General features: G+C 44.7%; 1 protein-coding gene across 1 annotated transcript; it reads right to left on the minus strand.

The window, feature by feature from the left end:
• Window positions 1–12,272: 12,272 nt before the first annotated feature.
• On the minus strand, window positions 12,273–14,695 carry LOC113715887 (uncharacterized). Its single transcript, XM_027240191.2, has 4 exons — window positions 14,241–14,695; window positions 13,833–13,947; window positions 13,032–13,754; window positions 12,273–12,752 (listed from the first exon to the last, which is right to left on the minus strand). Exons 1-4 carry the CDS (start codon window positions 14,693–14,695, stop codon window positions 12,273–12,275), a joined length of 1,773 nt encoding a protein of 590 aa, XP_027095992.2.
• Between the last annotated feature and the right edge of the window lie 218 nt (window positions 14,696–14,913).

Genomic DNA, 14,913 nt, shown 5'->3' on the forward strand with positions numbered 1-14,913 from the left:
AACCACCTCCGTGAGTCTCATGGGTTAGTAACTCACGAACAGAGTATGACGGAATGCATAATTTATCATTACAATATAGAAATCCATCATGGAGGAAGAACTTACCCTGACCCGACTTAGCACAAGACTTGTAGATATCAGAAAAATTAGAGTCGGTATCATAGAGTTCTTTAATAAGGTCAAATCCAAGGAGTTTAGCATCAAATAAAGCAATCAAAGCATACCTCCTCGACAGTGCATCGGCAATGACGTTGGTCTTGCCAGCTTTGTACTTGATCACATAGGGAAAGAACTCCACAAAATTGACCCACCGTACATATCTCTTACTCAACTTGTGTTGAGACTTGAGATGCTTTAATGCCTCGTGGTCAGTGTGGACGACGAACTCCTTAGGCAGCAAGTAATGTTGCCATGTCTCCAGTGCACGAATCAAAGCATAGAGCTCCTTATCGTAGGTGGAGTAGTTCAAGGCAGCACCATTCAATTTTTCACTAAAGTAGGCGAGCGGCCTTCCCTCATGGATCAATACGGCTCCAATTCCTAGACCAGAAGCATCACACTCAACCTCAAATGTTTTATCAAAACTAGGTAAGGACAATAAGGGTGCGTGTGTGACCTTGTGTTTAATGAGTTGGAACGCCTCCTCCTGAGCTTCCCTCCACTCGAATTTCACGTCCTTCTTGATAATGGCGGTTAGAGGGATAGCTATAGTGCTGAAATCCTTCACGAATCGGCGATAGAAACTTGCAAGGCCGTGAAAACTCCAAACTTCGCTCATGATCTTGGGCACGGGCCACTCATTGATGGCCTGGACCTTGCTCTCGTCCACTCGAATGCCCTGTGCACTAACCTTATAACCAAGAAAAATAAGCTCATTAGTACAGAAAGTACGTTTACTAAGGTTAGCGAATAACCTCTCCCTGCGCAATACATCAAAAACAGCTCGTACATATGTTATATGTTCCTCAGGACTCTTGCTGTATATCAGGATGTCGTCAAAATAAACAACAACAAATTTACCTAAGAACGGGCGAAGCACATGGTTCATAAGGCGCATAAATGTACTAAGAGCGTTAGTTAAACCAAAAGGCATAACTAACCACTCATACAGGACATACTTAGTCTTGAAGGTGTCTTCCACTCGTCACATTCCTTTATACGAATTTGATGGTAGCCACTCTTAAGATCTATCTTGGTGAATATGACTGCACCATACAATTCGTCAAGCATATCATCTAAATGAGGTATAGGGTGACGATACTTAACTGTGATGGCATTGACAGCACGGCAGTCTACACACATCCTCCAAGTGCCTTCCTTCTTGGGGACGAGGATGACTGGAACTGCACATGAGCTCATACTCTCTCGAGCCCAACCTCTCTCTAATAGCTCATCTACTTGCCATTGGATCTCCTTAGTCTCTTCAGGACTCATCTTGTAGGCCGGTCTGTTCGGCAAGGATGCTCCAGGGACGAAGTCTATTTGGTGCTTGATCCCTCTGAGTGGGGGTAGTCCACTTGGAATCTCGTCCGGAAAAATATCCTCAAATTCCTGCAACAAAGAAGAGATTTCAAGAGATAAGTCAGTGAGTGCCTCATGAGAGAGTAAAATCACTTATTTGCAGTATAAGACATAAACAACTTGTTTGGACAAAAGTAACTTGCGAATTTCCCTGTTCTTGGCAAGCAAGTTTGGCCGTTTGTCCAATCGACCAGATGGACCAGGGATAGATGTCCTCTCGACCGGTGTCTTAGTGATTGCTTTGGAATCAGTTAACTTCTTAGACAACTCTCGTTCATGCTCCTGTTGCAATCGCAATTGGTCTTCATGCACCTGCTGAGGTGTGAGAGGGACAAGCGTCATCTTCTTATTGTGGTGCAAGAAGGAGTACTTGTTGGTAAAGCCATCATGAGTAGTTTTCTTGTCATATTGCCATGGTCGTCCTAACAAAATGTGAGAAGCTTGCATTGGGACAACATCGCAAAGGATCTCGTCCTCATATTCCCAATCTGGAAAGGCACCACTACCTGTTTGGTGACTTTGATATCGCCAATCTTATTGAGCCATTGCAAGCTGTATGGATTAGGGTGTCTCAACGTGGGTAAGGAAAGGTGATCTACTATGAGAGTGCTTGCCACGTTTGTACAACTACTCGCGTCGATGATGAGGCTACATACTCTACCCTGGACGTGATATCGTGTGTAGAAGATGTTGTCACGTTGGGCCTCATCCACTATCTTGACCTGGGTCACGAGAGCCCGACGAGCTACTAGAGCAACACCCACTTGCTCAGTGGCGGCCTCAACCTCCACCTCGGAATCATCACCTTCATCAATTAATGGAGGCATTTCTGCGAACTCGTCCTCGTCGTCAGATACGACATCTCCGCTCGGTAGGACAACCATGGTTCGCCTATTGGGACACTAAGAAGCAATGTGCTAAAATTCTTGGCATTTGAAGCACTTGTCACGGCTTCGTGGCTTGGAAGAGTCGAATGAAGACTTGGTGATAGCCTTTGGTACCTGCTTGGGCAGCTCAGATTTAGGGGTGAACTTTGACACTCTTGCACTAGGCCATTCTCGCTCGAAGGTTGGATTGAACCTCCAAAAAGGAAAGCTAGGGTTTCGAGAGTTACCCCTCCTCTTAAGCCTCCTCTCGATCTTGGATGCCTTATCAATTAACTCAGGCATATCCACGTAGTTTTGCAATTCCACCAACTCGGCGATCTCAGGCCTCAAGCCATTAAGGAACCTCGTCATGGTGGCCTCTCTATCCTCCACAATATCTGCTCGGAGCATGGTGATCTCCATCTCCTTGTAGTAGTCCTCCACGCTACGGCTTCCTTGAACTAATGTTTGGAGTCTCTGATATAGATCACAGTAGTAATGGCTGGGTACGAACCGTTTTCACATAGTGGTTCGTAACTCCTCCCATGTACTAATTGGCCATTCTCTATTACGGCGCCTGCTAGTGCGCTCCTGCTGTCACCAGACAATAGCGTAATCGGTGAATTCGAGAGTCGCCAGTTTGACCTTTTGTTTATTGGTGTAGTCTTGGCACTCGAATACCATCTCGATTCGCTGTTCCCATTCTAGGTAAGTCTCTGGACTAGACTTGCCTTGGAATGAAGGAATGTTGATCTTGACCACGTTTAATCAGTCATCTGATCTCCGGTAGTCTTGCTTGGGTCGACGAATAAAATCATTTTCCTCGCTATTAGAAGCCATCTCCTCGCAAGGTGGAGCATCTCGATGGGCAGTATTGGACCGAGCTTGAGAAAGCTCCAATTGGTCCATCCTTTGATGTAGGGACTCCATAGATTCCCTAAGCATGCGTTTAAACTCTACCATCAATGTCATGTTGTTCAATTTGGGGTCAAATTTGGAAGGTTCACTCCCGTCCGACATGACGTAGGAAACCTGCAAAAGTTAGTAGCACAGCAAATATAGATATGTATGCCTCACTCACTTCCTTGCGTGTTTACACTCAGCTCTCGTGTATGTCACTCAAAGAGCACTCTAATAATCTCACCAATGCCCTCAAAAGTCTCTTGATAGCTTACATTGAAGAAATTAGAACTCCTCCCAGGCAAACAATCAACTTCCAATTTTGGATCACGAGAATGTGGCAATCCTCAATGAAATGGGAATGAGTGACTCGAGGACAATGGAATGGAAAGTCTCAAATGCAAGAAATGGAAGACTAAGACTTGGATAGTAATGAAAACAAAGACACGACCTAAAAAAGAAAAAATACTCTTTTTTTTTTAGAACAAGCTGCTTTTAGGAGGTCCGAATGGTGGCTAAAGGAAAGGAATGGGTGGCGGCTATCAACCTACAATGCAAGGGAATGTGGCCGAAAAAGAAAAGGAAAGGGAAAGGCTAAGGAGACTCCTAAAATGTAGGAATCAGTAATAGCTAAAAGTTAGGAAGAGGTTTCCTAAAATGTAGGGTAAGGACGGCTGTTTGGAGTGTAAGAAGGATAGCTAAGGCAACCCTAAAAACTAGGTGAGAGGGGCGGCTACAAGGTAGGAAGAGGGAAGAAGTTTTAGGAGAAAATTTAGGTAATTGATTTTTGGAATCTTTCACGATTGGGAAACCCTTCAAAGATAGAAAACCAATTGTGTTTTGGAAATACTACCAAGAGTCACGGCTGTTGGCCTTTTAAACACAATTTGGCGTGAACTTAACTCACAAACAAGCTCAATTTTGGTTCCCTTAGGCGCAAATCACACAAGGCAGGCTTGGTGTTTGTTCAAGAACAAGAACTAAGAGAATGGACAATCAACAAGGTGACACTAACAACCCTTCTCAGGCTCCCCCCCAATGGGTTACCCAAGATGTTCCCACAAGGTTCACTCCAAAGCCAAGGAAACCCTTTACCGACGCCAGAGAGTACAAGAAACTTTTCAAGAGGCGAGTGAGACCAATTCCCAAGACTCAAGCGGTTCAAGAATTTCAAGAAGTAGTGGACAAAAACTTTTGATTTTTTTTTTGTTTTTGCTTTTGTTTTATAGTTCGGACCACTATGTAGTTCTTCAATTGGTTGGCAATAAAATTCTGGAATTGTCTTGGCCGAAAACAATTATTTTGCTTGCTGTTTTTTTTGAACGACAAAGCAAGACAAGGACGGCTAGGGTTTTTTTTTGTGAACAACAAGACACAAGTGGCGGCTGCTAAGGTTTAGCCTAGGTTGGCCGCAATTTCTTTGGGTGTATGACCAAAAAAGAAAGGAACCAAATCAGATTACATGCACTTGCCAATTCATTCCAACTCATTTGGGTTGTTTCCAAAAATTTTCAAGTCCCAACTCTAGTGTTTCAAGAATTTCCATATTTGATGTAAGAATCAATCAAGACTTCAAGATACACAAGATTTGCAGTTCAACTCCCAAGTAACAGTGTTCACCCCCCCCCAAAACAGCCCACAAAGGTCACAGATTGCAAGTAGAAAAAAAATTCGGGCAGCCCACAATCGGTTCCACCCTTGAACACAAACCCTAATTTCGGACAATCAAGGATAAACAAGGTATGGTAGCCGCTCTTTTTTTTTTCTCTTCTCTTTTTTTTTTTGACTCAAACCCTAGATACCCTAATGACTCACGGCTTCACAACAAGGTGTGGCAGCCCTCAACAACTCGACAGGCAAGACAAGGACGCGACAACAACACAAAACAGAATTTTTTTTTGACGCAAACAAGAGAAAATAATTGCGGACTGACTTGGATAGATTGTATACTCTTGGATAGAATTTTTTTTACCCTCAAATACGACAAACAACTTCAGACTTAAAGCGGACAGATTTGAAGACAAAATGGCAGGAACACAAGAGAGAACAAACGACACAATAATAGAGCAACAAAACAGAATTTCCGACTCAAAACAAGACAAAACAAATGCGAACAAAGCATGGACAATTTGGAGACTCTTGGACAGAATTTTTGACTCCAAAAACATGACAAAACAGATTGGAACTTACGTGGACAGATTGAAAACAACAACGGACAGATTTTTGACACAGAACAAGAAAAGAAAACGACACCAAAAGGAAGAGAAAACAGCGACACAAAAGAACACAAAACAAGGGATATACGTGATACCTTCAACTAGCTCTAATCCCAGCTGATACGAATGGCACCAACCTTAGGATGCAACCCGTACAGACAGGAAAGGATCTAGAAGGTAGGATTCACGTTGATGAACACGAACGCAACGGAATCACCTAAACCCGTTGATCACGTGGTCAACGAACCTCGGTATTGGTACAAGATGCCACAATCTAGCACGGTTCTAGATTGATAAGTCGATTGAATACCTAAGATATAAATCTAAGATATTCAAGGTGCTTCAATCAAGCTTTGAAAGAACTCTCAATGTAATTTTATTAATCATCCAAAAAACTGTCTAATACAACCAACAATGCTTCCTTAAATACTAAATTAGTAATAAAGACTAATGGGCCAAGCTACTTACTAAGGTGGCCTACATGGCCTAGACCATTGACTCAAAGACTGAACGACTACTGAGGTCCAAACTACAAGTTAGTTGGACCTCTTTATTACACTCTACTAAAGCTAGTAATGGGCCATGGCCCTTGGTCGAATTTGACACCTCTAAACCTCATGGATGGCCGAATGTAGGATAATATCTCTAGTTTCGTTGAGGCCCTCAATGGCCTTTGGCTCTCCACTTGACTCTCGGGCCGCACGAACCAATGTTTGTAATGTTTCATTCAACCTCTTCGCTCGAGCTCGTGTCATAGGTCCCAATGGCACCTTCACTTGCTCCACTTGGATAGTACTCTCGACCTCCTCATCAAAAGTTCATATAATTTGTTAAGTTTTCCCATTGGATTTTGGGGGTTTAATGTGTTAATCAATAGATTCTATTTATTATAATTTGCATTGATTTTTTTTATAAAACATAAGTCAATATTATTAATAATCTAACTAGAAATCGTCCAACACAATTTGCTTGACAAAGTAATCTACACTAATGGCAGAAAATACATTGAACATGTCACAGATATATTTGATCTGAAAAATCATAAGATTAACAGAGTTACAAAATATAAAAGATTACTCTGTGAATAACAAATCATCAAATTTGATCAATTAAATGAACCAGTTCATAGATATCTGTGTATGTCTATTCCCTTATATCTGCTTTTCGAACTGGTTCAAATTCAAAACTGATGTTGAGATTTGATGAGAAGACCCAAGAAAGTTTAGATAGATCTGAAAAAATAAATAACCAAAAAATAAAAACTAAACAAAACTCTCACCGAAATAGTTTGAGAGAGAAGAAAACTGAAGAGGTTATTTTTGAAGTCAGCCGACTTCCCCTCGGTGCGGGAGTAACTCTCCTGAAGTGGGTACAGCCTCACAGAAATCACCTGCTCAAAGTTTCAAAGTTGGGGTACAATCCCCCGATTTACCTCCGACGATCTAGTTAGTTTAGGTTAGGAGAAAGTATTGAAAAAGCTTGTGGGTGATATACCTTGTAAACTAGTTTTCCCCCCAAAAGAAAAGGAACCCCTTTTTAGAGTAGCTTCCTTATATTTATAGGAGACGGTCGGAGAGAAATGGCGGTTGAGACCAATTTCCCATGCCCTGACAGACTGGGCATGTTAGCCTGTCTCATCAGGTCCATCAGGCAGGTCCCATCAACTATCTTGCCCCCTAGTAAGCGATAGACTGTGATTTGGCCCCAGTTGTCCCATCAGGTATTACAAGACTTGACGACGGACACCTCGGTAGCCGAGATGCACGAGATGACGGTAGAGTCGTGACAAGGCTCATCTCGGCAAAGCAACACTTGGTCATGGACAAGGGCGAGTGAGCCGTTCTGAAAGGAGTCGAAGCGTGGAGTCCGAGCCGAAACCATCAGCCTCATTAGGCCCCCCAAGCCTCGGCGGGTGGCCGGTCAACAGTCAGCCTCTGGGACTTTCGTGTGAGCGGGGAATAGCTGTCCTATCAGATAAAGTAAGGAGAGACGAAACAGCGGTCAGCTATCATGACAGTGTTAAAGGACGCGTGACAGGAGTCAGAATGCCGGTCAGTCATTAATGAGGAGAGCAGAAGCGTCATTGGGAAACTCAAGGGACTCCGTCCTTTCGCCTTCTCCTAGACTTGTATAAATAGGGGGTGTTGCGCCACCCTTTCGCCATGTAGTTATAAGCACCCACCATATTAAGTTCTCTGAAATCATTGCAGGCATCCGAAATGTGGGAAATGAGATCACCCAGGCCACTTTAACGGCTCATCCTAACCTCTTTTCTTTTTTTTTTTTAACCAGTAAGTGTTACCCTTTCCTTTTACTTTTTGTACCATGGCTCGATTTGCCCATACACATAGAGAAATAGTTAGACCAAACTTCGAAGCAGTGGAGAGGCCCGACACAAGAGAGGGGGAAGAGAACACAGCTATCCCGAGGATGGAGGAAGTCGAGGTACGCGTCAGCAATGAGGCGTTGCCAGGGCCAACCCAGGAAGGGTCCGAGGAGTTATACAACGATGAGCTCGGATCCGAGGTATCCCGAGACGAGGGAGTACAGGAACCGACCACTCCTTCCGATCTCTCGGGCATTGACTTCGGCCTACTGCCGTTGTTCAACAGCATCATCGATCAGGCCACAGCCAATGAAGTGATCCGCAAGTACTTTTTTCGTCGATATTACAACATTTACACACCTCGGCCGGATCAAACTGGTAAGCGGCCTCCAAAAGGAAGAGTAGCCATCTACACGGACCAACTAGAAGCCGGGTTGAGGATATCCACTACCAGATTCTTCCGGGATTGCCTTAGGCACTGGGGTGTTAAAATCACCCAACTAGTCCCGAACTTAGTTCGGATCCTTGTTAGATTCGAGATGCTCTGCAGAGAGCAAGGGCTGAATCCCACCGTCAACCTCTTCCATCGTTGCTATACCATCCACAACAGCGGGAGTAAGAAATGATGGTTTTACTTCGGGAACCGAGGCAAGACTGTGCCGAAGTTGGTGGAAGACGCTCCCACATCCATAAAGGAGTAGAAGCACAATTTCTTTTTTGTCCCGGCTGAAAATTTCCCAAGGGATTTTTGGTGGAGGGCCCCCATCTCGGCGAAAGACTTTTCCCCGGGAAAGCACGACGAGGAAGGTTTTCGGAAACTCCTTGGGTCGAGTCTCAGGATTAATTGTTGGGCCTACCCCGAAGCGGTCCTCATTAATGGGGGCATTAGCCGAGCTCTGATCACCCCGGATTGACCCCCTTCTCTATTCGGCTCCAAAAATATTGTACTCTTTCATTCATCACTTCGTGTTGTTCACTTTCTTTAATTTTTATTAATCTTTCTTCCTTGTGCAGTGACAAGAGTTTCGGATCTGATCACCTTAGGAGCGGTTACGGTGGTTAAGCGACCATAGAAACGCAAGGCCCCTGGCCAGACCTCAGGGGTCCAGAAGAAAAAGAGTGCTCCTGGCGCTACGGCCACTACCCCATTGACCCCGGTCCCAGAAAATACCTCCAGGACTTCGGCCAATCTGGAGGGGGTAGCCACCCGCGGTGTGACATTCACCGCTCCACCTTCTCTAGGCCGAGGTAAATAACTCCAAGCTCCAGAGGCACCTGTCACTAGGTTCTCCCTCTGGAATTGACACTTGTAAGTGCCCGGTGCAACCCAATGAGTACAAACAAATTCACAATGATGCACAAAGATATATCAAATTTAAGCACAATAAAGAAAACTTAATTAAAGAGAAAAGATAAGAAATGCAAACCAAATATCAATCCAATAGCCTCTTCAATTGATGGCGATGCTAACCAAGATGTACAAGTGAAGGTTCACTCCTTCCTCACCCCAAACACACTTTGGTTGAGCCAAGGAGTTTTACAACTATTTTAGTTAACCCTCAACAACCTACACTTGAAAGATCACTCACCCAATTAAGAACTATTTTACACAAATGAGGCAACCTTCACCAAGGTTTTACCACTTCAAGTGATAGGTTCACCTTCACCAAGGTTTTACTCCTCTTAGAGAATAACCTTCACTTGAGCAACCTCACAACCCAACTTTCCCAACCCCTTATACAACCAACAAAGAATCTTTCTACTCAAAAATCTCACTTGTAAGCTTGTATTTTGTGTTGGCAAAAGTCTCTAGTCTTCTTGTGCTTTGGGGTTTTTATAGAAGGTGAGAAATGGCTCCAAAAGACTCTCCAACGGTCAAATATTAATTGCTGTCAAAACTAGCCGTTGGCCTGTCGGACGTCCGAACCCTGCGTCCGAAAGTAGGCAGAGAGTCATCACATCTTTGCGAAATTTCTCGGACGTCCGATGCGATCGATGTGCGTCCGAGGCGTGCGTCTGATCCTTCCGGACGTCCGATGCTTCCTCACGAGCGTCCGACAGAGTTTCCTTCTTGATGTTCTTCATCCTTTCGGACGTCCGATAGCGTCCGACATGAGTGCCCTGTTTTTGCTTCTTCTTTTATGCCACAAGAATCTGTTCTAACAAATTACTCACATAAAAACATTAGCCCAAATCTACATTTTGGTTTGTTAATCATCAAAACCAAGGATTGATCGACCAAGGTCAACAATCTCCCCCTTTTTGATGATGACAAACAAAATGAAGATTTCTTTTATCAAATAAGTTCAAATAAAGCTCCCCCTTAGAAAGTGCCAACATACAAAGAAATTTCAATAAATCCTACACCCCCTTTTGGCATCAATCAAAAACAAACTCCCCCTTTATTTTTCAAATCAAGACCATATTGAATATCAAAATTTTCAATTGTACTTACAACCATATAGCACTTCTTGGATCAAATCATCATGATGTGCCTAAATATGAGAAATTTAAGCACAATAAAGAAAACTTAATTAAAGAGAAAAGATAAGAAATGCAAACCAAATATCAATCCAATAGCCTCTTCAATTGATGGCGATGCTAACCAAGATGTACAAGTGAAGGTTCACTCCTTCCTCACCCCAAACACACTTTGGTTGAGCCAAGGAGTTTTACAACTATTTTAGTTAACTCTCAACAACCTACACTTGAAAGATCACTCACCCAATTAAGAACTATTTTACACAAATGAGGCAACCTTCACCAAGGTTTTACCACTTCAAGTGATAGGTTCAACTTCACCAAGGTTTTACTCCTCTTAGAGAATAACCTTCACTTGAGCAACCTCACAACCCAACTTTCCCAACCCCTTATACAACCAACAAAGAATCTTTCTACTCAAAAATCTCACTTGTAAGCTTGTATTTTGTGTTGGCAAAAGTCTCTAGTCTTCTTGTGCTTTGGGGTTTTTATAGAAGGTGAGAAATGGCTCCAAAAGACTCTCCAACGGTCAAATATTAATTGCTGTCAAAACTAGCCGTTGGCCTGTCGGACGTCCGACAGGTGCCTGTCGGACGTCCGAACCCTGCGTCCGAACGTAGGCAGAGAGTCATCAAATCTTTGCGAAATTTCTCGGACGTCCGATGCGATCGATGTGCGTCCGAGGCGTGCGTCCGATCCTTCCGGACGTCCGATGCTTCCTCACGAGCGTCCGACAGAGTTTCCTTCTTGATGTTCTTCATCCTTTCGGACGTCCGATAGCGTCCGACATGAGTGCCCTGTTTTTGCTTCTTCTTTTATGCCACAAGAATCTGTTCTAACAAATTACTCACATAAAAACATTAGCCCAAATCTACATTTTGGTTTGTTAATCATCAAAACCAAGGATTGATCGACCAAGGTCAACAACACTTCGTCCAATCCGTGCCAGAAGGAGAGGACAAAAGGCATTCCGGTTGGCGCTGGTGCCCAGAATGGGATGTCTCGGTCAATGACAGATGTAAGGATCCCAGAGTTGCCCATTACCTCCTCTTCCATTCTAGTCTGCCCCGAAATCACACATTTGCGAAGAAACTTACCTTGGAAGAGCTAATGCAAAGCACTTCGGTTGCATGGGCTTCTGCTTCTGCTTTCTTATCTGAGCTCGTCTAGAGGTACACTAACATGGTCGAGAATCAACCTCCTGCCGAGCTCATGGACAGAGTATCTCGGCTCGAGGAGGAATTAAATGTGGCTACAGAAGAAAAGGCCCAACTTCAGAAGCAACATGACACCGCGGCAGCCGAGATGGAACATTTCAAAGCTATCCTCAACTCCTTGGAGACTGCCCTCGAGGAAGAAAAGAAATGAAGGCAAGAAGAGGAGCAGTCTTCTCGAGAAGTGATAGAGAAGGCCGGTAGTACGGCGGTCTAGCCTTTTCGCTCTTCCGAGACCTTCATAAAAGACCTCGGCGAGTTGTCTTTGTCAAGCTTCATGTTCGGCTACACCCCGGCTGTCCAGGGTGTGGCTTCCTTTCTGACTCCGGAGCAGCTAGACATGCTAAATGACAAGCCTAACTACAACGATGATGGTAAGGAATTATGCAACCGCATGGCTAGTGGCATCCAGTCCGGGCGAGATCTGGCCTAAGTCAGAGAAGAATTCAATCGCGAGATGGTCGAATTCGAACAAGCGTCGGACACTGGGGGTGATAGTAGAGAGGGTGCAGATTCCGCCGAGGTGGGTGGCTCTTAGATGAGCTTCTTCCACCTCACTTCTTTTCTTGTACTTGTATTCCTCCTTCGAAATTAATGAAAGTTATCTTTTCTTCTTTTTCAATTCACTTCGTTCTCATTTATCTTGTCCCCTTATTTTCTTCAACAACACCATGGAGTGATGTTTAAGAAAATAACTTAAGCATTAAACACAAAGTAATGCCAAAGATAATATTGACTGTTTAACAACTTAAGAATAATACAATCTAAGATTTTCGGCATGCCAAGTTCGGGGTACAAGGGGACCATCCCGATAGGCCAACTTACAATAACCACTTTGATTAGCATCTACAACTCGGTATGGGCCTTCCCACCTCGGATTTAGCTTGCCTTGTGGTTCAGATCGGCTAATGGAGTTCTTTCGTAGGACCAGGTCTTCGAGTCTGAACCGAAAGTATTTAACCTGGGCGTTATAATAATTGGCGAGGATATTCTTGTGAAGGGCTATCCGTGCTGCGGAGGCATCCCTGATCTCGTCTGTTAGATCGAGGTCAATCTTTCTTTCTTCGTCATTCACTTTGGCGGTGAAAGCCGCCATCCGAGGACTTGGAGTAATGAATTCAGCGGGGACTACCGCCTCAGATCCGTAGGTTAAGAAGAAGGGTGTCTCGCGAGTAGCAGACCTCGGCGTGGTTCTGTAGGACCACAGCACGCTGGGGAGTTCGTCTACCTAGGAAAATCTGAGGTGATGTAACCTGGTCTTGAGTCCATGGAGGAGCGTTCGGTTGAATTTCTCGGCCTGTCCATTAGGTTGGGGTGTCCCACCGAGGTAAAGTGCTGCTTGATTCCCAGGTTCTCACACAACGCTTTGAAGGGATTATCCGCAAATTGCTTTTCATTCTCCAAGATGACTACCCGGGGCAAGCCAAAGCCACAAACCACACATTTCCAAAAGAATTTTTGAATGGCCAGACCAATTATGCTTCTCAAAGGCTCGGCTTCGACCCACTTCGTGAAGTAGTCGATGGCCACAACTATATGGGTATAACCGCCTACCGCCTGAGAGAAAGGTCCAATGATATCTGTTCCCCATTGCTCGAAAGGCCAGGATGAAGTGATGGGGATCATAAAATTGGTTGGGTGGTGGTGCTCCAGAGTATGATGCTGATAAGAAGGGCAACAGAGTACCAAGAGTTGGGCGTCTTGTCTTAAAGTTGGCCAAAAATAGCTGAGAAGCAGGGTTTTCTTGACCAGCATCCCGGTACCCGACATGAACCCTACAGAGGCCCTCGTATATTTCTTTAAGAGTACGTTCTCCTTCTTTCGGGGTGATGCATCGCAACCACGGCCCGAGGTAAGATTGCTTATAAAGACGGCCATCACGGATGGTATATCGGGCTACTGTTTGCTGCATCTTTCTTGCCTCGGCCTTATCATCTGGAAAAAGGCCTTGATCCAAAAACTTGATCAGTGGAGTCATCCAGGTGTCCCCCGAGGCCACCGGATAGACTTGATCCTCCATATAACCAGGTTCGGCTAAGACCTTCACGAGAACTGTCTTGTTGAGAGCAGAGAATGAGGTAGAAGCAAGTCTGGATAGGGCATCAGCTCGTCGATTTTGGGAACGGAGGATCTTTTGTCTTTCAAAGGATTTGAAATAGGCTGCCAATTGGTGGACTTTAGAAAGGTACCGTTGCATGGATTCCTCTCTAGTCTCATATTCCCCGAATACCTGGCATACAACAAGTTGGGAATCGCTATAAACAATTATATGCTAGGCTCCTAGTTGGCAGGCTAACTGTAGGCCTACAATGACAGCCTCGTATTCAGCTTCGTTATTGGAGGCAGCAAAGTCAAACCGGAGAGCATATGAATACGCATCTCCGTGAGGGTCTTCGAAGAGCAGTCCGGCTCCACTACTCTCACTGTTAGAAGAACCATCCACATGCAAAACCCATCTTTGTGGCTTCGGCGTTTTCGAGGTGCTAGTTTGGTCCGAGGTGAATGTAAGTTCAGCTAGGAAGTCGGCAAGGGCCTGGGTTTTGATAGCAGTCCGCGGCTCATATGTGAGATCATACTTCCCAAACTCAATTGCCTACTTGGTGAGGCGCCCTGAGGCTTCGGGTCGGGGAATATCTGTCTGATAGGTTGGTCCGTCCTAATCCGAATGGGGTGAGCTAAAAAATAAAGTTTCAACCTTTGAGCCGCATGCACTAACCCCACACACGAGCTTTTCGGTCCGGGTTTATAGGTTTTCAGCCCGCGGAGAGCCCGGCTAACATAATATATTGGGACCTGAAAACTATCATCCCATATCAGGACTGCGCTCACCGCCTTTTCACCCGCGGACACGTAGAGATATAATGTCTCTCCTACTCGAGGTGAGGTAAGAGTAGGGAGTTGATGCAGGTATTCCTTCATTTGCTCAAAGACCCTTTGGCATTCCTCAGTCCAAGAGAACATGTCGGCCTTCTTCAGCACTTTAAAGAACGGCAGCGCTCTTGCGGCAGATTGTGACAAGAACCGATTTAGAGCTGCCAATCTTCCCGTCAACCTTTGGACGTCTCGGATGCTTCGGGGTGAGGACATCCCCTGAATCGCCTTCACCTTGTCGGGATTTGTTTCTGTACCTCGGTGCGATACTAGATACCCTAGGAACTTGTCTGATGTCATACCGAATATGCATTTCTTGGGGTTGAGCATCATCCTCGTATCCGGAGGATATCGAGGACTTCTTTTACATCGGATGAGAACGCCGAGGCATGCTTACTTTTCAAGATGATGTCATCGACGTAGGCCTCGACGTTCCTGCCTATCTGGGACTTGAAAATTCGGTTGACCAATTTTTGATATGTTGCCCCAGCATTTTTTAGGTCGAAGGGCATGGTGGT

The sequence above is a fragment of the Coffea arabica genome, chromosome 11c (assembly GCF_036785885.1).
Source record: "Coffea arabica cultivar ET-39 chromosome 11c, Coffea Arabica ET-39 HiFi, whole genome shotgun sequence".
Taxonomy (NCBI): domain Eukaryota; kingdom Viridiplantae; phylum Streptophyta; class Magnoliopsida; order Gentianales; family Rubiaceae; genus Coffea; species Coffea arabica.